The sequence below is a fragment of the Accipiter gentilis genome, chromosome 3 (genome assembly GCF_929443795.1).
Source record: "Accipiter gentilis chromosome 3, bAccGen1.1, whole genome shotgun sequence".
Taxonomy (NCBI): Eukaryota; Metazoa; Chordata; class Aves; order Accipitriformes; family Accipitridae; genus Astur; species Astur gentilis.
In genome coordinates, this window is record NC_064882.1 from 42,839,596 (window position 1) to 42,862,962 (window position 23,367).

General features: G+C 48.9%; 1 protein-coding gene across 1 annotated transcript; it reads left to right on the forward strand.

The window, feature by feature from the left end:
• Positions 1-1,701: 1,701 nt before the first annotated feature.
• On the forward strand, positions 1,702-18,134 carry RPIA (ribose 5-phosphate isomerase A). The gene is made up of 9 exons (XM_049832039.1): positions 1,702-1,966; positions 6,472-6,532; positions 8,462-8,517; positions 11,616-11,675; positions 12,294-12,358; positions 12,704-12,772; positions 13,294-13,435; positions 14,661-14,760; positions 16,934-18,134. The coding sequence occupies exons 1-9, from the start codon at positions 1,784-1,786 to the stop codon at positions 17,029-17,031; spliced, it is 834 nt and encodes a 277-aa protein (XP_049687996.1). The 5' UTR covers positions 1,702-1,783; the 3' UTR covers positions 17,032-18,134.
• Positions 18,135-23,367: the final 5,233 nt, after the last annotated feature.

Here is a 23,367-nt window from a genome sequence, read left to right on the forward strand (position 1 = left end):
GACGCCTTTCTGTGCATAAGCAAGGCTCAGCACACCATAAGTGAAGGATTTTCCTGCATTCACTGAAACTCACCAGCACATTCCGATAAATTGCTAACAGAAAGCCCCATTATCTATAAGTGGAAACGTTTGTATTCCTCCAGGCAGAAAGCCATCAGCCATTGCTGTGAGGATAAAAACAGGTTTATCACCCCATAGTTAACTTCGGGGCTAACACTCCCCGCTCCAGTGGGATTTGAGAGATGCCCACATGTAAGGATGGGCTTCCTGGATCAGTGTAAAACCCCAATGACTGTTTTTTGTTTCAGGCAGCAGTCAAACATTTAGGATACTGAACAGAATAACCCCAAACCCTGTCAGCTGCTCCTCCAGTTTTACCATTAATGCATCATGGAAGAACACAGTACTTAGGTCTGAATCTTTCCGAAATCTATATCCCACTAGATGTGCATATTTACACTTTAAAATGTGTAACTTGCAGGAAAGATCGTTGCCAGCTAGCAGAAAACACCGGGCGACTACAGCAATCACGTGCCGCTCTTAATAGCAAGTCACCTGCTCTGTGCAGAAAGGTAAGGCCTTACCGCACTGAGATAAGCCTGGGTAATGATAATAGAGTCTTTGTTGAAATACCACCCCATTGTTCAAAGACTGGTGTGCCGACACCGGGAAAACAAAAGGAAACGTTTCTAGCCCTTAAAAATCACAGCAGAATCACGAGAGGTTGGCAACAAAGCAAGTCAGTCATGCACAGAATTAAAAAAAAAAAAAAAGCCAACGGCGGCTTTCCTGTTGTGCACATAATAAAAAAAAAAAATTATTCTCTGTGCATTGTGGTCTGACCTTGGAGTGAGTAATAAGGGGTAAATATCTGCAATTCTCATCGTCTTGGTGGGATTGCAGCCTGGAGAGAAACCGAGATGCCGGTGCATGGTCTTAATGTGGCTCCCAGGACTCAAAATGCTGGTGCAGAGGTACTTGAAGGTTGACCTGCCTCTCCAATACCGATTTTTCAGAAACGCTTTCAGCAGATGCCAACCCAGGATGGAGGGGAACAACAACAACAACAGCAACAAGGCTCTGTGTGCTCCCTGACAGAAAACCTCCGTCGGGTTTTATCCTGACCCTGCTGCAGGCTGGGGTAAGGACGAGTGAGTGCTGGTTGATAACCACACGCTCCAAGGGCCGGCGTCTTTGGTCACGTCCACGTTCCGACTTGTGAGTCCTGCGACGCCGCACCGCTCCCGGCTGGGGCAGGCTCTGCCTCACCAGTCCTGAACCCCCCCCAACACGCATCAAAACTTCCCAGCCAGATCGTGCTCCGAAGTTTTGCGTGAAAGTCCCAGAAAGGCTCTTAACACCTCTGGGAGCCCAGGCGGAGTTTGAATAAACCCCTTGAGCTCACCGCACCGCCTAGCACCGTGCAAGGGCTTCCCCCCGCACCTCCAGGTGGAACATTTCCCCTTCCTCTGCACTTTAGGGGAAAAGCCTCAACCCCTCCATCCCCGGCAGACCCCGCATATCGGTCTATATGCCTGCACATCCACCCATAACACAAGTTGCTTCGGGCTTGCGGGTCGCCCGGGCGCAGCGGGCGACCCCCCGAGCCGAGCCGAGCCCTGTCGTGCATTGTGGGAGCTGTAGTTCGCGGCTCGCAGCACTACAAGTCCCAGCCTCCCGGAGGAGGAGGAGGAGGAGAAGGAGAAGGAGGAGGAAGGGAGCGGGCTCGGCCCAGGCCTCCAGCCCGTGCGGGAGAGCCCCCCCGGGGGCGGGCCGCGGCGGCATGCGGCTCCCCGGCCGGCTCGGCCCGTTCCGCAGCACGCCCCTGGCTGCCCGGCCGCCGGGGAGGGTCAGAGCGGGGCCGGCGGCGGGGAGACGCGCCTCGGCCCGCCGGCGGCTCGGAGGCACCATGGCAGAGGAGGCCAAGAGGCTGGCCGCCTGCGCGGCCGTGGACAAGCACGTCCAGGTGAGACGGTCCGGACCCCGGTCCCCACGCGGGGGGCACGGCGTGGAGCCGGAGCCTCCCACCGCACGGGAGGACGGAACCCCGGGGTGCGCGGAGCGGCTCCGTGGGGGGCTCTGGGGTGCCGGGACAGCCCCCTCTCTCCCCTCCCCTCAATGCACGCAGCGGCCGTGGGGTGTACGGAGCCTCCCACGGGCGGACTTCGGGTTGCACGGACCCCCTCCCGGTGCGCGGACGGGTTTTGGGGGGCACGGACAACCCACCCCTCCCCGGCTGCGGCATGGACAGTCGTGGGGTGCAAGGAGAGGGACCCTGGGGTGAACAGACGAGCCCCGCCGAGCCTCTTCCTTCTCCGCTTTTGGACCGCGCTCCTTTAGCCCGGGGAGAAGGGAGAAAACTACTTTTTCCCTTCCCGGCTCTGCGCTCGCCCAGCGCGCACCTCCCAGGCAGCGGCTCCGTGCCTCGCACCTCCAAACTTTCACCGTGCACCCTCCGGCGAGCTGGGCTGCGGCGGGGGTTCAGGCTAACGCCGCGTCCCGCTCTTTTCTCCAAGTCCGGGGTGCTCTGCTGCTGCTGCACCCTATTTCTGAGCACCCCAGCGAGGTGAAACAGCCCCTAACGGGGGAGTCGTGTCCCGTCCTCTGCAGGGAGGGACGTGCAGCAAGGGGCTTTAATCAACCCCTTGGAAGGTCAAATGGGACTGGAGCTGCTTGAGGTTTGGCACAGCCCGAGCGCGAATGCTTGGAAGAGCAACGGTTAAAGTCGCGCAGTGGCTTATCGCAATGTTTGCTGTGCAGGCCCTTTTGCAACAGCAGTGGTGAAACGGGCGTAGAGTCGCTGCCAAGGAGGTAGATGTTGGCAGTCAAGGGGGAAAAAAATTCCCTTTGCCTTCCCGCTCCCCTCCACTGGGTTGGCGTCTTGAGGTTCAGTTGCTGGTGGCTTCCCTGATGTCCCGTAAATGTTTCGCTTGTTTTGCAGCAGCCTCCCTTTCCTCCAAGCAGTCTGTACCTGCCTGCAGAGAGCACAGCTACGTGCTATTTGAGTCCTACCCCTCTGCCAGGCCAACGAGCAAAAAAGCGGTCTGTGGGGTGGGGAAGCCCGGGGGATGGAACGACAATTGCATAAAACCCCCCTTTCTTACCCAAAGCAAGCCCCATAGTTGCACGTTGAGGGGTTGCAGGAGGAAGGACTTTGTGTCGCGAGGTGTAGAGCCCGAGGCATGACTGCTGCAGCGTGTTGTCACGAGCTGGGTGCCTTTGATTTGGGCTAAAACGTGACTCTTAATCTTGGACTTTTCGTAGTGAAACAGCTGGCCTTTGTGCTGTTTTATGGTCAGGCAAACTTAGGATAATGTTTCTGGCCATGTCCCAGCTGATTAAAGTTTTGGGCCTGGCTAGCGAGGCCGATTAAGTAAAATATCCAGCGGCTGGGGTAATATTGCGATGTTTGCCATGCAAGTTGGTTTGAAGTGATGGTGAAGCAGATTAGAGCCACCGCCAAGGAGTTGGATGGTCTCCGCTGTCAGAGAAAACCCGTCTCCCCTTCAGTTTGCACTGGGAGGGCACAGCCGCTGTTTGTAACGGATAGTTTTGTGTTTGGCCGTTAATTGCTGTTAACGGAGGGAGCAACATAGTCTCCGAAAGCAAAGCTGCAGAGTCCCTCCCTTGCACGTTAGGGACATGTGGGAGACGCCACTGACTTCAGGGTTGGGTTATGCTGGGCAAATCTCTTCCGCTGAACTGTGCCGTAAATCGTGGCACCAGGGGCTTGGTACTGGATCAGGCTTCTCGCTCGGCATCCTCCTTCACACCCGTCCCTGTCGGTGCCAGCGCAGCAGCTCCTCGTGCAGCCTGCGGCAGATGTAAACCTGGGGGTGTGAGGGGGATTAGGATTTTTTCTCTTTTTTTTTTTTATTAAAGCCAGATTGGTGTGTTTACCCACAGCACTTGTCCCTGGGAAGCTGTAGGAGCAGAGTTCCCCGGTACTGGAGCGGACACTGAGATGACCAACCTCAGAAACCATGGGCTGTGATGCTATGATGGCTCGGAGGAGCGGGGCAGGCACGGGGCTTGGGGCTTTAGAGCCGTAAGCTGCTTGGGGAGAGCTGGCTTTGCGTTTATACAACACCTCCGAAGGCAGGCCCTGTTAGCGTCTCTGTTAGAAATGGAAAGATGGGTGAGAACCATAGGTCCTGCTGCCCCAGAGGGCTGAGGATTAATAAGAGGAAACTGGGCTTTACACAATGTTTATCTCCTGCTCTTTGCCCACGTTAAATCCTAGTCTTGGAAACTTATGTTGGACCGGCCAGCCCCTGTGGGACTGCTGACGGCCACTCGATGTGCGTTGCCTTGTTGGCATCTCCAACGTTGGGCAGCATCCCTTGGTCCCTGGGTTAGCAGGGACAACGCTCTGGTTGCTGCTGACTCCACTCGTGGAGTCCATATGTGGGTCCTCAGCTGTGCTGTGGCTCGGTGCCTTGGTTCTGCTTGCTCGGGTTTTAGTAAACAGGCTGAAAAGTCTTTTTTTTTTTTTTTTTTTCTTTTTTTTTTGCATGGGGTGCTGCTTCTCAGTGCTGTGACCTGGACCTGCCCCTTGCACACTGACCTTGTGCTCTGCTTCTCGCCAACGTTCACCCTGTCCCTGTTTTTAAAAGTGGATGTTTTTTGGCTGGTTTTGCGTCTGGTCCGGCTGGCGTTGGAGCTGAGGAGGTGGGAGCCGCAGTAAGGCAGGGATTGTGACAGCACCGGTTTAGACTGGCTTAAACCGTATTTCTGGGAAACCCAGTTAGCGTAAGGTCTTGCCACCGCCTAAGGGAGGGTGCTTAACCTGTCATCACTAATAAATGCCTTCAAAATTATTGCCAGAGATGGGCTGGGACCCTTGTGAGCTCTTCCCACTTCATTACAGTGGAGTGGCTGATGCTGAGGCTTTCCCCATCCCTTTAGGGCTGCTGCTCCAAGACATTGTCCCACCCTCTAGAAATGAGGGCAAAGAGAAGAAACTGCCTCTTCCCAGGTCGAAACAAGTCTCTTGGGAACACCGGTACTGCCCGTGTCCTGCCAGCCTCTGCGCAGCTTTGCTTGCCCCTTCTTTCCTTCGCTGGCCGCGCTTGGCTCTGCCTGCCAGGCGGGTGACACCGAGAAACCTCGGAGCTATTGGGTTTCTGCTGGCAATGGTGCAGGCGTGCAGCTGCGATCTGTTGCTTTCCCCATCTTCTGCAGAGTCACGGTGATTAGTGAGGGCCGGGGTATAAGATGAGTCTCTGGTTGTACACTGGGTTTTGGAGAACTTTCGGGTTTTTAAACTTGTAACCTGCAGAAGCAAGGGAAATCATTAATCCTAGGGGAGCGTGACCTGCCTTGAGCTCCACCTTTCCAGGCAAGCTTGCATGCCGGTAGGATTTTAGCTGGTTGAAATGCTGTAGGTGTGGCTTTTTCCACAGCTGCTGAACTCTGGATTTGCTGCACATGGAGAAAGAGCTCCAGACATGTCTAGTGTCCAAGAGATAATGCACAACAGCTCTGTGCCTGCATCTCTGGCTGGCTTGAAGTCTCCCTCATCTGAAGTCTCTGTAGTTATAGTGGGCCTCCTTAAGTCAATTTAAGCTTTGGATCCCATCCAAAGAAGGGGAAGTACATTGAAAATTGGAAATGTGCAAGAGGCTGCAGGTAGCTCTCAGAGGATGGGAGACTGAGCTGATAATAAACAGTGATTTACATCACAGAGCATCCTCTTGCAGAGGTAACACATTTGCACCCATCCACCCTCAGCCTGCAGCACCTTTTAGAACTGTGTCTAACCATATTGAGAACTGTATTACTGATGAGGCAGTGGTGATCCTTCTTAAGCCAGACCGTATGCAGAGAAAGGCTAGGGCTGAGCTGTGGTTAAAATATGATCCTCTTCAGCATATGCTGCCAGGCTCACCCACCTTTCAAATGTGTTGCTGGACTCTCATATAGGCAGTTATATACTCTGTTTTCCAGAGCAGTTTTTATTATGCTCCAGGAACGGCTGCTGTGCTCTTTGCTTTGGCCGCTGGTGCATCCGTACTGTTTACTAACAATACCGTTGGCAGCAAACCCATGCTTTTACTGTGCGGCTTCCTTGGGAGATGTTATCTTGAGGTTGTTTCAGCTTCTTCCTTTGTGGTATTGTCTGAAACTCCCAGCTTTCCGGCAGGAGAGGGTGCATGGAGTGCCAGCAAACAGCAATGAGCGTGCATTGAACGCCCTGAGAGTCAGACCGTGGTGGTGTTTAGCAAGCACGTGTCCTTTGAGGAGAGGGCAAGTTGCTTAAAATCCCTTAGCCTCAGACAGTGGTCGTGCCCTCTCTGGCACAGCGTGTTCCCTTCCTTGCCTGCAGCGTGCTACGACGTGTGTCAGCATGCATCTCTCGGCAAGGTTCCTCTTGCATGTGTTTATAATGTCAGGTTTACTGGGAAAAGTGGACAGCCCTTGTTCCAAGCCCCCAGTAACAGCTCTCCTCTGTCTCTCTTTGATTTGCAGAACAATCAAGTTCTTGGGATTGGAAGTGGTTCTACGATTGTCCACGCGGTGCATCGATTAGGTAGGATGCTCCCCTTCGTGTCCCTCCCACCGCAGAAAGTCCCCTTGTCCAGCTGCCCCAACTACTTGAAAAACATGCTAAATCGTCTGGATGCCGACTTATTGCTGATGTGTCGGGTCTGTTCACTGACTGCTGTGTCCTCCTTGAAGCTGAAGGTTAAAACTGGGTGTTGTGCTCCAAATTTATGGCATAGAGAGCCCTGAGGAGGTAATGATTTGCCACCTGTTCTCCCCATACAGCCAGGCAAAGCGCTTCACTGGCATCCGCCACAAACTGGAGCTAAACCCCTCCGTTTCGTTCCAGCTCTGCCCAGTCCTGACTTGCTTTGTGGCTGTGGGCCATGCAGCTGCTCTGCTTCCGTTAACCCGTTTGTATGTGGCTGACGCTGCTTGCTCACATCCACGTTATTCATGTTGAGAGTCCTGCTGCGATGTCATGAAAACGAGGAATGTGAAATACTGCTGCTTTTTTTTTTTTTTATATACCCTGCAGCTAGGTTTATCTGCTTGCCCCAGGTGCAAGTTTGCTCAAGGTGTGATTCAGAAAATTTCGGCAAAACACTCAAGTGAGGGAAATGCATTTTTGCAAAGCGAATGGGAGGGTAATTATCCTCACCTCACCTCATTACAGAGGGCGCAGAGGTTTAAAGTTGCCTTCACAGGGCACTCTCAGCCCTAGGGCAGATCTGCTTGTGGAGGTGCCGTACCTTGTTCTGTTTCGCTGTCCTTGGATGCAAAACAGAGCAGCCGCGTGTGACGGGTGAGAAGTGCGGCGTCAGCCCTGTTGTTCATGGGGGTCTTGCTCAGACACGGAGCCAGGGCTCCTGCTCAGAAGCAGAGCTCAGTGTGTCCCACCTGGGTGGCTCTGCGTGGCTGGGAAGTCCCTGTGTCATCTCCAGCTCCCTGGGGCAGAGCCGTCCCCCAGCCCACCGCAGGCAAGCGGGACTGAGGTTTTCGCAGGGAAACCGCAGAGATGGTGCTGTGCCTGTCCTGTGGCACCCACCTTGCCCCCACGCTGTGTGTGTGATACAATTATTTGTCTGGGAGCTGCGGTTCAGTTTTCTGGGTTTGGCTCAGTATTGCAACCACTCCTGATTCTTAACAGAGAATTAGTCTCTAAATAAATGGGTATAGTCAAGTGGAGTGCCTGTTCCAGGCTGCAAATTCTGACTTTTCATGTCTACTGAATGTGTTAGCGCTGGGATGCGGGTTGTAACAACATACGGCCTCACATCTTCCATCTTCAATCCTTCCAGCAGCAGCGTTACCTTGAAGCATGTAGCCCGTGTGCTTGCTCTGGCGCGAGAGCTGTTGCTGACTCTCGGGCTGTTGGCTTATGCCTAAGTATTGTAATTACTAAAATAACATTTTGTCCATAATCATATCTTAGTAATAGATTTTAGTCATTTGAGGTTAACCTGGGGGAGGTAATATTTCCTTCCATTTAATGGAATACTGTATTTTATTAGTCCTTTCCCTGCCATATATTTAAATGTTCTATAATAAATGAATGTGATGTCCCCAAGGCAACAAGCCAGAAAACCTTTCAGACAGCTGCTGAAGCTGTCTGTTTACAGGGAGCGCAGCAAAACCTGTCTAATGGAGTGAGAGGGGAATGGGGCTAATTTCCCAGGTGACGATTTGCTGACAAGGCTCCTCTGCCGCTGGAGACACAAAGGTTAATGGCTCGTGGTGTCTTGGGCTGAGCCAGGGTGGGTGTTTAAACATTTCTCACTGTAGAAACTGAGCCTTAGCCTATGCAGGGTGGCACCTGTTTGCATTTTGAGCATGACTGAGTTATTTGCAAGCCAAGCAAGTAATTGCAGTGATTCAAAGGGGCTGCTCTGAACTGAAATTTATTAAAGTGAAAGTTGATGGGTTTTTTCCTTCTGCAATGAACAAACGGAGGCTTCTGCTTTTTTTCCTACAGCCGAGCGGGTTAAGGAGGAGAACCTGACAATTGTCTGCATCCCTACGTCTTTTCAGGTAAGTGCTTTCCTCCTTTGCTTTCCGCTAGTCCAAACGCTCACACAGGGGATCTTCCCTTTGGCTGCGGGAGGCAACCACGCCGCTCGCTGCGGTGTGAGTTAACCGGTGAAAGCAGTCGTGATGCAGCCTGCAGATGGACCTCGTTGAACCCAGCGGTGATGGTGCTGCGTTACCCTGACCTGAGCTGCAGGGATGCCGTAGTGCTAGGAGGTGTGTTTTGAACCAGTGTGGTAATGCTGGTTATGCCGGTGTTGGTGCGTGGCTTGCTCTGGGTCCTGCTTACAGAAAAATGCTCTTTAGTGGTGAACCAGACTCATAATGCAAAACTCATTGGAGACACTTAGTCTCCTTTGATTCTGTATCAAGCCCTGAAAGCTGTGAAAATCACGCTGCAAGCAATAATAGCAAACTCTCGTGTTTTCAGGAGGAACTTGAAATGTATCAACTGGCTTTTATAAGGAATTGCAGAAGATAAATCAGCTTACTTTTTCTTTTCCTGTGCAGCTTTTGCAGGGATTGGTTCATACCAAACTAGCTGTTGAGAGGTTTGCAGGGAGAGGGAGAACGCGGCTTGGTGGTGAAATGCAGAGCTGCTGGGAAGCTTCTGAGCTGCTTCCATGCCTTCAGGCAACTGGCATTGGTCTCTCTGCCTCTATTCCCTGAGGTAGGAATGTGCTGCAGAGGAGCAGCTGTCACCCTGTCCCCTTTGGGCAGGGAGAGGTGACGTGATGGGGACCACCCATGGGATTTTCAAGGCTGGGTGGCAATTTCCCTGTCTAGGAATTGGGCACGTGTCCTTCTCACAGTCCCGGTGTGGACCTTGGGATTGTACTTTTGTCACTACTTTTTCACTGTGAGGACAATCAAGCAGTGAGGCAGGCTGTGCAGAGTCCGCCCTTCAAGGTTTTCAAGACCTGAGTGGGTAAAACCCTGAGCAACCTGGTAGCTGACCCTGCTTTGACCTGGAGATTGGATAGAGACCAACCTGAATTATTCAAAAATCTTATGAAAACTTAACATCCTCTTACCCTGCAGATGCTTTTTAAGTGTGAGTGTGGGGCGATGGGACACTTTTTTTTCCTAGCTGTTGCAAACCACCAGTGGCCAACTGGGGTATAATACAAACTGCTGCAAAGGGCAAAAAGTGAAAACTAGATATGTTTTTTTTTCTTTTTTAACCTTTATCAGTACTTCTGGTGCATATGTAGACTGTGGTGAGAGTCTGTCTTCAATCTGTCTAAAGTGATCCCCATCCTGAGATACCATGTCCCATTTGAACCTAGGAAAAGTGCTCTGAGTTCAGTCATTAGGTCTTACAGAAAATACTGATAAAGCTCTCGTAGTGAATGTGGGCTGGAGCCTGTCCTGCCTTGAAATGTTGGGATAGTTCGTGTAGCACTGCAGAGTTTCTTACCAGTAAAACAAAAAAGGTTGCTGTTAAAGCAAGAGATCGATTGTATACCTGCAGGAGCCAAAATCCCCCAGACATGGGGCTGCCTCCTATCTTTTGCAGTCTCTTGGACCTCAACCACTTCCAAGTGAAGTGTTCCCAGGTCAGCAAAACAGCATCTTATTTTCGCTACGTACAGGTGTAAATGGCTGCCTGAGGTCACTGGCAAGGAAGAATTGGTTTCAGTAGGCTTTTATTGTCCTCCCTTCCTTGTTGTCAGGTTGGGTTATTCCATCACCATCAGTAAAGCTAGAGCCGGGGTAAGTATCTGTCCCTTGGCTTTTGCGTTTTTCTTTTTGCCTGGACGCGTGCTGAGAGCACAGAGTGTACTGAGAACACAGAGTGAGACCGTTTTGGCAAGTGCTGTGCAGTTACCAACGCTTTTTCCCCAGTTGTGGGAGCTCTCGCTTTTGATTCCTGCTGGTCTGCTCCCATCGCCTCGCAAACAGAGAGCCTGAAGACAGCCACCTCGTTTCCACACTGCTGACTCTAAGCCTGTTCAGGATCTGGCCTGCATGTGCAGCACAGTGTTTTTCAATGCTTTCAATTTCCAGATCCCTGAAATCTCTTTATGTGGACACCATGTAATGAATGTAAACCCACTGATTTTTATTCTTTTTATTTTGTGAGTCCTTAGGGCAATCCCACTGCACAGGTGAAGAGCCCACAGACCATGGGCGTAAAAATTGCATGCTACGAAACGCCACGATAAACAATTCAAATCGTATCTCATTGCCAGGAGTACCACCTGCTAAGTCTTCTTATTGTTTCTGGGATGCCAATACATGTGACTGATGCACCTTGTTAGCATTAGTGGGTAAAATTCAGGGGAATGAGTTGATCCAGGCTACCGCACCGTGGTTTCTTGGTCTAGCTACCGCATGGTAGGAAGTTCAGACTTGAGCAGAGTCCGTGCAAGGAGGGATTCTCACTCAGATGATGATTTGTAACACAGAAAATTCAACCAATTCAAGGTTCTCTAAGCTTCAACTTCTGTTTAAACTGATGCACCAAGTGGAGGGTAACTCCAGGTGCTCTGTGTTGTATTGCCACTAGAGGGAAATACATGGCCGCTTCAGTAAAAGTAGGTTGGAGCCACGAAACGGCTGTTTCGGGAGGCTTCCCACACTTCTTCCATGAGTTGTGCTTTTCTTTTTTGCCTTTTTGTTAGCGCCGCATTGCTATGGTGTAAATATTTCATTTTCCATTTTTCAGCTGAAGGAAATCAGAGGGGCTGGATGGGTGCAAGGGAGAATGATGTCCAAGCTGAAACAACACAGGACTCAAAAATCCCGCATCTGCTCTAATGCTTAAATGCAAGTGATTCCCACCAAGCTGGTGGGGCCTCCTGCTCTTTAGTATGAAGAGTCCTGTTGCACCCAGGAGTCCTCCTGAACCCAGGAGTCCTGTTGCACCATCTGAGCATTTTAGTTCAAATCAGCAGCAGGGTTTTCACTTGATTAAAATAATCTGGTCTGGAAGTGCCATTTTCTCCTTGCCGTGCGTTCCCGCTGCTGGCTGCAGCCTGTCCACCAGCTCTCCCAGGGATACTCCATCCTTGCCGCAGCCAGGGGAATGACACCACAAGTCTTGTTTTCCTTTCCTGCCGCCAGTAAATGGTGTTTGCTGTGTTCTTGGTGCACAGGCCCGACAGCTGATCCTGCAGAACGGCTTAACGCTAAGTGACTTGGACCGACATCCAGAGGTAAGTGGGACTGCGGAGGTGAGACCTCGCCTGACCTTCCTCTAACCTGGTCCTTCATAACGCATCAGGCTCCTTTGTCCTCCCCCGAGGACGAGAGTTCAGGCAGCCACACTGCAGGACATGAGCAAGAACTAGCTTAGTTTATTTTCTTCCCCAAGCCTTAGACTTGGCTTAGTGCTTGTCCCTTTAGATGGCAAGTAGGCTGCCAAGCTGTGTTTCCTCCAGGTGTTTGGCATCTTTTCCAGGCTGAGGCTTGCTGGCCCGAGACAGGAGTATTATGTTGCTGAACTGCCACCGAGATTTTCCCCGGGAGTCCCTTGCTTGCGTGCTGGTCCTTAAGTGACACTAGAGGCTAAAGTGATGTGCCTTGCAGGCCAGCAGTTGGTTTTGGTTTTCCTTTCTCCTGCTCTCACATACTTGTGGTTTAGCGGGGGCTGGTATCCTTGGGTGGCCGATCAGACACTCATCTCTGGTCAGGCTGGCATCGAGGTGGTCCCAGCTCTGGTGACATTTCTGGCTGCTGCGTGGGACCTGACACCCCCCCCGAGCTGCGCCAAGAGCCGTGCCTGGATGCTGCGCAGGAGGGGTTTCCACACCAAGTTTCTCATCTTCCTACAGCTCGATGTTGCCATCGATGGAGCAGATGAAGTGGACTCTGACCTCAACCTTATCAAAGGTGGCGGGTGAGCCTTGCTGTCTGTCCGTCTGTGTGCGGCACTGGTGGCGGTGGCCTCTGAGCATCCTTTTCTGGCTATGGATGTCTCTGGGATGGGCTGGAGAGGCTGGTGGGATCCTGTGCAGAGCCGTGGGTGTACCTGCAGTGGGAGGTGGCTCTTGACCGGGAGTGTGTGCAAGGGACAAGGAGGATAAAGTGATGGGGCAGGGGAAGGAGCCCTGGTGTGGGGCAACGGCAGCACCAAAACCAGCAAGAACATGATGGAGGGGACCGGACTTCAAGGTCATCAGGCACATTGAGGAGCAGTCTGATGTTTACTGACTTTTTTATTTTTATTTTCCCCCCCTTGCAGTGGCTGCCTGACGCAGGAGAAGATAGTTGCAGGATATGCAAAATGCTTCATCGTTATTGCGGATTACAGGTGAAAATATTATTGTTCATTATACCTCTCTGTCCCATGGGAGGATTTGGGTGGTTCTGTGTTAGGCCATTATTGTCCTTCCAGTGGGTCAGGAGAGCAGGAATAGATGGAAATGAGCCTGGCTCCCAGTGCTTTAGCAATTCAATTTAGCTTTTTTTCTTAATTTTCAACTCAGCAGGCCTGCTTAGGAGTCAGCAGAGCTTGTGGGGAGATGGCTGCTCTGCTTTTTGAGCTCAGTGATTGTCAGCACGGAATAAATTTCCCCTTCTGTACATACAACTGCGGGGCTGTATTAAAAACAACTCGTGTCCTGCTTGTCCAAAACATGTCAAAACAGGGTTTATGAGTGAATAGAGCATCATGTATTAAACTGGTTCTTCCTACACATGTGCACGTGTGAGCTGACCGCCGCGCACTCCAGGGCCTTATGCCTGAGGGGTTTGGAAGAGGGAATGTGATAATGTTAATGGGGTTAGCGATGTCATGTCTGATGCTAATCCCACCTCAAACTGTGTCTTCAGGAAAAAATCAGAGAGCCTCGGGGAGCGATGGAAGAAGGGAATTCCTATCGAAGTCATCCCCATGGCTTACGTCCCCGTCACCAGGGCCCTGACCAAAAACTTCGGAGGTGCCGCAGAGCTGCGGATGGCTGTTAGCAAAGCGGTACGTGTCCCTGATCAGCCCCGCATCCCCAGAGGAGCCACCTGAACGTGGGCAAATGGAGGACCAGAGTTCTGGCCTTCCACCTAACTAAATCTGGGCTTTCACTCCCACGAGTGGCATCTTGTGTAATTCCTCCTAATTATATACCCAGTTAATGAACTGTGTGTTTAGGTGTTCAGGCTGCTCGTTGAAAGCCTCTCTGGCTTGCGTCTCCTAAAGCAAGCATCCCTGAGCAGGGAGAAGAGGGATTGCCAGTCTGGGTCTGACCTCCTGCTCTGTGGGGATACTGCGGGGCTGGAAGGCAGTCTGCACTACCAAAGAGGGTCTCAAGTTGTGGGGGGCAGCTCATGCTCAATCCCAGGCTCCTCTGTTCCACACAGAGCCAGACTAAATTAAAACTGAAGCTGCTCTGTCTCCGCTGCCTCTGTCCTATCCTGGCTTGGGCAGCGGGGCTTTGCCAGCCCACGTTGCATGGCAAGGGAAAAGGAGAGCTGTCTGCAGTAACGACTGGAGTTAATGCCTGAAGGCTGAGTGCTTGTTTTTAATGTGTCTAATCCCAAGAGGCTCTAGGGATTGCATTTGGGTGCCTGAGAAGAGCAAACCAGTCGTTCTCTGTGAACTTGAGACCAGCGTCGCTTGGGGAATGCACATCAGTGCTGCTCCAGCATGAGCCCTGTCCTTGGAGGATGCTGATCCCTCCTGGGATGTATGGCTGCACACCCTGCTCAGCGCTGCCAAAACACCTTGTCCTCAACCCCAGCTGTCTCTCCTCTGTAGAAAGGAACCAATTGCTCCTTCTGTTGGGCTTGAGGGAGTGCTGAGCACATCTGGGATGCTTAAGTCCAGCAGTTCTTCAACTCCCCATGGCATCCAGCAGCATGCTGTTAGCACTGGGGCAGAGGGGTCTTACTTTGGCTTCAATTGCCTGTAATAGCCTTTGTAGGACATTTACCTAGCTTTGCTCTTGTAAAGAGGCTCCCCTGTTGCAGTGATGTTTCCAACTTCTGCATGATTATCTGTACGCGGGAGAATGAGGAACGAGCAGTTGCCTTGGGTGATGGTTTTACTTACAGGCTTATTGTGGACTGCGCTGATTTACTTGAATGATGACTCTCTCTAAACTGTTGCAGTGGAGGTGGCTGGTCCCAGTGAGGGCTGTGACAGTCTCTGGCTGGGCTCGGTAGACAAGGAGCTCATGGTGGTGACAAATGGGTTTGCTTCTCAGGGCCCTGTGGTGACAGACAACGGGAACTTCATCCTGGACTGGAAGTTTGACAAAGTTCATGAATGGAGTGAAGTGAACACCGCTATAAAAATGATACCAGGTAATGTTTATGATTTAAAAAAACCCAAATGCTGGCTAAGGTTGGTCTGTGCTAGATAACCCTGACTGTGGGAGTTCTCCCCTGGATAGGAGGAAATGTGTGTGTATGTGTGTGTGTTTGTTCACTGCCCTCTTATGGGTCCCTACATTTGTTTCTACTCAAGAGATCTATCTGCTCAATTACTGCAATGGTACCCATGTGGCGTTTCCATATGGTGGTAAAAACCTGGGGGTGATGCTGGGTGACTTAGGATGCTGTTTCCCATTAGGCACACAAGTCCTGTGTTCTTCCTTACTCTCTTTGTGCCAGTTTGGAGAGGGACTTTTAATGGAAACGCTGGTAGACTCTGGAGGGAGGGTTTGCACTGGGTTACAGTATTTTCGAGGAGCTGCTTACAGCTCTGTGTCCCATTTCCATTGTGTAGTCCTATGGGCTCACCTTGCTGTGGGAGTGCAGCGTATCCTAGCTATTGCTGTGCAAGAGAGAAGCAGTGACTGATCGCACTGTTTGCAAATGAAACAGCCTCTCTGCAAGGACTCCTGCCTTGCATGAAGACCTGCTGCCCAGGCTGGAGCTGCTTCTGGACAATCCAGGTCTGCCCAGGGGCAGTGGCACTCTCTGGACTTCAGTGAATCAGCAGATAGGCTGGCTCAGCCACATCTGGATATCTCTCTGGTTATGTTGGCAAAGTCTGCTCTTGAATCTGGTCAGCTTTCGAGTACGTGTTGTTGTATCTCCTTATCTCTGAGTTTATCTCAGATACCTGCCTGCCCCTGAAGTGCGTAACACAACTGCCTTCACTGACTGTGCATTGTCCGAACATGCAGGAATAGGTTGGGATCTTGTTGCACAAACCTCAAAGTCCCCACAAAGCAGCAATATATTGTCCTGACACCACAATTAAAATACAAGAGCAGGCAGAGGCCATGGGTGTAGGCTGGGTGAAGAGTTGCCAGTAACTTCCAGTTGCTTCTGTTTGGTGGCTTTGCTTCCCTCAATGCTTCTTAGAAGGGTGATTTACTGAAAATACACCCATTTTCTTTTTTCCTGCTCTAGGAGCAAACTGCTAGGATGCTACCTCTGCCTTGACTTGTCCCAGTGTCTTTGCAATCAGAATAATTACCTGGTAGTAGCTTGCAGACAGCAGTAGATGGCAGGTTTGGACCTTTGGCAGGAGCAGATTTAACCGAACCAGTGGCCAATCTAAATGAACCAGTGGCCACTGCCCATCTGGGCTGTCCCAGGTGCAGTGCTCCGTATCCCAATGCAGTTTCTGCCCGTGGCTGTACAAATGTCTACATCACTAGAGCTGTTTCTGTGCAAGAGAAAAACAGTGGCCGGTTACGCTGTTTGCAAACAAACCAGCAAGGACTTCTTCCTTGCATCTCTGCAAGGAAGATGAATGGTAAACGATGGGACCTGCTCCATTGTGTTGGTGTGGAGATGGTCTCGGCACCATTTGCTGCTCAGAAATGGACTCGCTATGGGGAGAAGAGCATCTTCCCTACCCAGAAGTGGATCAGCAGAACTGTTAAAGCCTAAATACAGTGGTGATAGCAGGGGTCTGGCCACCTTGCACTTGCGGTAGCCCTTGTTCTCCATTTCTTTCCACCTTTCTGGCCTCTGGCTGTGGCTCAGTGATCACTGTGAAGTTAGGAGCACCCCAATATTAAATGCAACCAGAAGTACCTTTGCAAGTGGGCTACAAATTGCAGAGGTAGCATCAGATCTGCTGAGTCTTAACATTTGAACAAGTGTTATCCAGGTGTTCTCTAACAGGATAGCTTTTTAGATTTGTTTAAAGGCAAAGTGAGTAAATGAGTGGCTGCGTATAGCTTCCTCTTGCTCCCGTGGATCATCAGATGGCTGAAAATGCCATGCTCATGATTATGTTAGTGAACAGTGGCGGCTGGCATGGTGTGAATGTCAGGGGGAGCTTTGGGAGTTGTTTCTCACTCTCTGGAGAGAGTTTCTTCTGGGGGTGGCAGCATGGAAAAGACTTCCCGCAGGCTCCCTGTGTGGCTGATTCAACATCACCCAGGTTGGACACCTCTCTCCAAACCTCTGGTGGAGGCATTAGCACCTTTTAATGAACAAAAACACAGGTGGAGCAGAGGATTCAAGCAATGGGGTGGCTGCGGCATTAACTGGCACGTGAACTCTTGTTCCCCAGGTGTGGTGGAGACGGGACTCTTCATCGACATGGCAGAGGTGGTGTACTTTGGCATGGAGGACGGCTCGGTCAGCGTGCGGGAGAAGCAGCCTCGCTGATGCCAGCGCGCTGCCTGCTCTGCTTCGCCTTCGGCCAGTTTGATTCAGCTGTTGTAATGGTGCCAACCTGACGTTTTGCCTTAATGAGCAGCGGTTATTGCAGAAGACGGACGGGAAGTTGATCAGAATCCGCTGACGTGATACTGAATGTCTTTTTTAAAAACAAAACAAAAATTATATTCTATTTCTATATATATATATATTTTTACTTTACAGGAATGTTGTCTTTTTTTAAAGAATCATTTAAACAAATTGCTTTAATGTTTTTATTTTATTTTCTAAGAAATACTTACCAAAAAGAATACTCCTTGTTTTGTGTTTTGGGTTGTTTGGTTTTTTTTCGTTTTTCGAACAGAACTTGAACCCTTCTGGTTGCTCATAGTGCTTAGTGATTGAGGTCAGAAATACAATCCTAATGCATCATCCTAACCCCCCTGGCTGGGAGGGTAGTGCACGTAACGGGAGCGCATCCAGTCGGGACCTGCTGATGCCTTATTTGGAACCTTTTTGGTTCGGTATTTTATGCCTTTTATTTTTCTATACCACTGTTTTTTAATAGTTCAGGATGTCTAGTTGTCCTCTGTGCACATGACAATTCTCTGAGCCAAGGGTGGTCTCTACATCCCTCTGTCTGGAACATTAATAAGGGCCTTTTTTGAGCCTCTGTATGGAGGAGATGTTCATCCTTTGAGCCAAATTCTGCTCTCCATTAATCCAGTACCTCTGATTAAGATCTGTTCCTTTAGCTGGAGGTGTTTGGGACTTTGTCCTTGTAAACTGAGAGCAGAACTGGGTCCTTGATAAAGTTTACAGAAGCACGCTTGAGTAGCTTAGGGCAGCGTGGAATACCGTTCAGTGGCAAATTATTTGATTAGGAATGAAGGTTGATTATCACCCCTCACAGCTGGTTGATTTGTGGAAGGATAGAGCGGAACGCACAGGAAAACCGAGTCTTCCTGCCAAAATTTCCCACATGTAGCAGGAGAGAGACACTCGTTCAATATCTTGTTCTCGGTGTATAGGTGCTTTGCATGGTTCTGATGTCAAAATGCAAGCCCTCTCTTTGTGTTGTAGACACTGAAATAAAGAACTGTTACACCAGATTTAGTGGTAATTCGGTTCTTACAGTATTTTGTGGACAACGGGGCAGATTGTTGTCTGACTAACTTCTGCTGTAGTTTTCCCATTACAAGGGCTGTTCACCCAGGCGAAATTCACCTTTCTGCATTTGATTTCCTTTCGCTTAAGGTAAATACATTATTTTAAATTAACCAGATTATTTAATCAATGCTCGTTAGCTGCAGCGCTTACCTCGAGACTGTCTTAAATTTGCATGTCTAAAACCTGTGCATCTAAATACAGCTCCAAAGGAACTACTTCTTTAAATCTTCCCCTTCCTGTGCATCTCTTCTGTTAATTCTGAAGCACTTGTACTGAGCAAACTGGCTGCCATCCAGCCAACAGCTTGGTGGAAACACTGGAATATCTCTTCCCGCAAACCCGATGCTGCAGAAGCCATTTGCAAAGCCCTAGTTCTTGCCATGGGCTGTTTTCAGCTGTGTCTTGGGCTCCTAATGTAATCCTAGATAAACAGAGAGCAATCGAGCAAAGCTTTGTGCCCAAGCGCCTCCTCACTCAGCATGCTTCTGGAAATGAGATTAGCAGGAGCGAATGTTGCTGTTGACTGTCTTCTCTCTCTCTCAAATCAAACAGCTCCTTCTCAAAAAGCTAATAAAACCATTACCGCACCATTACTTTCTGGCCCTGGACCAGATGTGATCTCATTCAGCTTTGTGCTTAGCAAGGGCTTGTTAAATCTAAGCCTGAAGGTGGCAGGTCTGATTTTTGAGTTTCTCCGGGCACTTGGGATGCAGGTAGTGCTGGTGGGTACTTTGGCGATGGATGCCCCTGCTGGGGTGGGACTTTGAGTGGGTCTTGGGCTGTGGGGTATGGGTACAGAGTTCACTGTGCTAAAGAGGTGGAATTAAAATCTCAGGATGGAATTAAAATCCCTGAAGTGCTGGAGAAGATGTGGTGTCTGAACCAGTTCTGGAGGCTTTGCGCAGATTTCCCACGTGTAAAGTGCCCCAGCTCAGATTTCCCAACTCTGGATGGATTTTTGAGTTAAGGGGCTCTTAAGAATGGTCTGGTCCTTTCCCTCGGAGGCTGCGAGGCTCCCTGACCTGTCACAACCATCCACACCTTTGTCTGCCAGCACGTGTGGGGCACATCTAGATGGGGTGCAGGGGGTCTGTCCCCTCCTGGGGTGGCTTTGGCGTGCCGTGGCTCTGCCCTGTCACCGACACAGCCTGCTTACGCTGATGCTTAGCTGCCTAGCCACGAGCATGTTTGATGAAAATTAACTGTACAGGCAGCAGAGGTATTTCTGGTGCGTGGTCCTTGCTTTCCTAGGCTATCACCGTTATCATTATGTATGTTTTTTGGAGAGAGAACGGTTTATAGGTGAGCGTGCCATGGTAGAACTTCAGGTAGGGGCAGTTCAGCTGTGGCCACACCAGTGGGCTGCTCCCAACAGCTCTTGGGCTTGAGTTGGTTGAATTTGATTTTAACACCTTGGCTGGTTTGCACTGTGGCATTTGCTCTGGGCTTTCATTTTTCAAGGTGCTCTTCAAAAGAGCCTTAAGAAGCCTTTAGAAATGGGGCTGCCACATCGATCCCACCCTGCCCCCTTGCAGGGATGTATTTTTAGAAGACGGCATTGGGAAAAAAAAAAATAAAAATCAAAAGCAAGTGGAAGGAGGTGTCCTTTTAAAGCCCAAGGTGTGTTGGTTGGGTGCATTTATTTAGGGTGCGTTCCCGCAGGGGGTCCTGTTACCCGATGCTAACCACAGTGAGACAATGCAATCCAGCCCCCGCACACAAACCCTGGCGTCGCCTTTTGGACCGTGCACAGCGGGTAATGCACAACTGATTTACCATTAGTGCTAAATTATGGATTAACTTGGCCCTGGAGAAAACAAACGTTTCAAGAAAGAGCAACAGCAGCACTAAAATTAATGAGCATGAGAGGTAATGAAACACTAGTCCCGTTCCAAAAAAATAAGCAATATAAATATAGTAAGAGAGTGCTTCAGATTCAATTTAATTAACCTTTGGTTAATAGGTTAAATAATTAAGCTGAATTAATTAAACTAAGTAGAAAGAAATGAAGAGTTTAGTTAAAGTGAATCACCCTGTTCCGTGTTATAAAGCAACTATTACTGTCTGTCAGGTTTTTATGATTGTCACTGTAGGACAGGATTTATGATCTGACATAATTATTGTTCTGAGAAATATGACATAAAAAGAGATGAAAAATAATTAAGCAGGCAGCATAGAAGATGCGTGCTCTGTATACTAAACCAAACAATTATAGCCAAAGTGATAAGGATCAAATAAGCATATTATAACCAGTGATAAAAATTAGCTGTAATGAATATTAATAAGCTGTAACGAGTATTAATATCTTTTAAACATAAAGCCACATCCATTTAGTAACCAGGTGGATTTAACCAAAAATTGCGTAGTGACGTTGGCTTTGGTCCAGCTGCACCAGGAGAGAAGGAGGAAAAGGAAAGAAATCCTCATTTTCAAAGTGATTTTTCAAATTTATCAAGCCTTGTGAATCCTCCAAAACTTCTTTGCAGTTTTATTTTGCTTAGTACATCAGCAAAAAGGTGATGTGTTTTAGCTTGAAGATGATCTTAAAGACCTATAGACTGCCATTTTTTGGTACCTAAAACTTCTAAAGTTTATTCATTTCCCCTTCCAGTAACTTTAATGGGAGTTGTATCACCCCTGTATCTCCATAACCCATCAGGATCAGAAGAGTTAAAAAGCCCCCATATAATTACAGAACTTGACAGATCTGCTATTTAGATAGCTTGAATCTCGTGTGGGATTTATCTCCTGACAGGGCACTATAAATTACCATGAAATTCCCTAATGAAAATTTTTCTGTAGAAGATTTTTTGTAACATCATCTCTGTAGGAAAACTGATACCTGATATTTATTGTTTTCAGTTCAGTAGATTTTCCTGTTTGTATTTTTACAGCTACTGACACAAACATCTTTTAAAAGCCCTTAATTACACTTACAGCCTTGTGAAAATAATGTCAGATTATCGAGGTGAACGTAGCGAGCAAAACAGTAAAGGATCAGTGACTTGGGTTTGACTATAAGAAATTACATAAACTACTTTTTTAATGAAAGAAGAAAAGACTGTGCAAGAATGTCTTAGCGTAAGAGAAGTTTTCTAACAAATCATCAATCATGTTGGAAAGTTAAATGCTGCTACTGATTTATGTTGTTTCTGGAAGTCAGGAGCAGAAAGATGAAATTCAGTGGAAGAAAAAAAGTGACTATTAAGTCAACCATCTTGTATCTGTAAACCTCCCTACACTTCAATATCCAAGTTCACTTGGGGTATTGAATTAGGAATATTCTTAATCACGCTACATTCTAAGTTCATCTCATGCTGTATTGTTAAAAAAATGTGCATGTAAGTTTGATCATGCAAAAAAAAAATCACAGAAGCTGAAGTGCCTGCTAACCGGAATGGTCATTTTATTGTGCACCAAACTCTAAATTCCTTCGTCGTGGTCTTCCAGTGCAGGATTAATTAAAAAAAATACTAACATCAAGTATCCTTTCTACTTATGAATGTTTCACAGGCTTGTGTAATCTCTTACTGAAGCTATTACTGGAATGCCTTATAGATCAAAATCATTAATTAAACATTAATTCCCTTAAAACATTTTCAAAGCCTTAATTTCAGTAACTTGTAAGTTATTTGCCTGCCACAGTGCACTGTCTTCTTGTAATCAGTATTTAATAACCTGTACAGTTTAATCCCAACGTAATGTATTTGGTAATGACAAATTAAATTGAAAAACCCTGCTGTAAATCTAGATGGTACACTGTGATGCTTTTCTTACTATCTTAATTCCTTGCTGAAAAGGACAGTCTTGCCTTCATCTGATCCTTACATGAGCATTGTTTTTCGAAGGGGAGATTATCATTCTCTTCTTTACTTTTATGTATAGCTTACAGAGGGCTGGACCAGATCAGTGAAGAGTCAAGTCCAACAGCTCATAACTAATGTACCAAAAATCTTGTGTAATTGAAGAGCAAGTAGATATTCACTGCTTCTCTCTCCTGAGATGGTCATGGGGCTTCAGGATATGATCCACTATCTGAGCATCTTGAGAAAACTCAGCCACTTTGCTGCAGACCCCCACTTACTTTTTTGTCGGATTACTTGCAGGTTTCTCAGCTGTGTGCAGAAAGCTCCTGGGGTCGTGATTTATCATTTATGACAAGTTTCTTCTACCCTCGTTTGAGAGCTCAAGCAACACGTGTTGACTCTGGCCAGGGTTTTGAGGTCTGCGCTGTATGTTTTTCCCGAGGCTCTACATTTTTCCAGGGAATTTGCTGATGTGACTAGCCCTGGCTACCTACAGCCTTGTCTTGACTCTCCTGGGCAGGAGGCTCCCCAGCAGTCCAAGGCCACTATCGCTCCCTCACCTGATCTTTGGAAGCTTGGCAAGGGCTTGCTGGAGGACAGGAGGTATTATTGCACAGAGGTCCATGTGTCCCATGGATCTACCAAGCTTTGGGAGGGATACCTGGGCTGGAAGGATTCACCACTGAACTCCCCCCCCTTCTGTGCTCTCCTGCAATGACCTGGACAAATGTCCACCAGGGAACTGGTGGCATTCCGTTGTATAGCCCGTAGTTAACAGTGTTTCTCTACGCATGGTAGTGAAGTCAAAATGGCACTGGCTTCCCCATAAACAGCGGAGGTCCCCAAGGATGGGGGTTTTGTGTTTGGGTTGGTCTTCTGTAACCCAGCCCATCGTGCCTTCGACACGGTGACTAGCAGTAGCTGGCGGAAAAACAACCACGGCTGTGGCCAGCCGAGCCTACAATCGTATCTTCGGATGCAGGGACTCATCCTAGGAGCCCAGGGCAGGATCTTCAACAAAATCATTGCCCTGATCCAGGATTTTGACAGTGTTGCTTGTATGCATCTGGATACCACAGATAGGTTCAGCTCCGTGCACTAAGTTTGGAACGAGGCGTTGGTCGTTCTGCCAGGGATGGAGCCCATTCCTTATTGGAGGGCAATGGAGGGATTAAAGGAAGTGAAAAGCATCTACAGATCCTTTAAAGGTATTAATATCTCATTAGCAGTGACCTTGCTATCTAAGGAAAGGATTATCCTGGAAAACAAATTGGGGAATAGTGATTTGGAATATAGAGAATTATCTCTGTAGTTATTACTTAACTGATTTGGAAATACTTTTAATGAGGAAGGAGTAATGTCAGTAGGT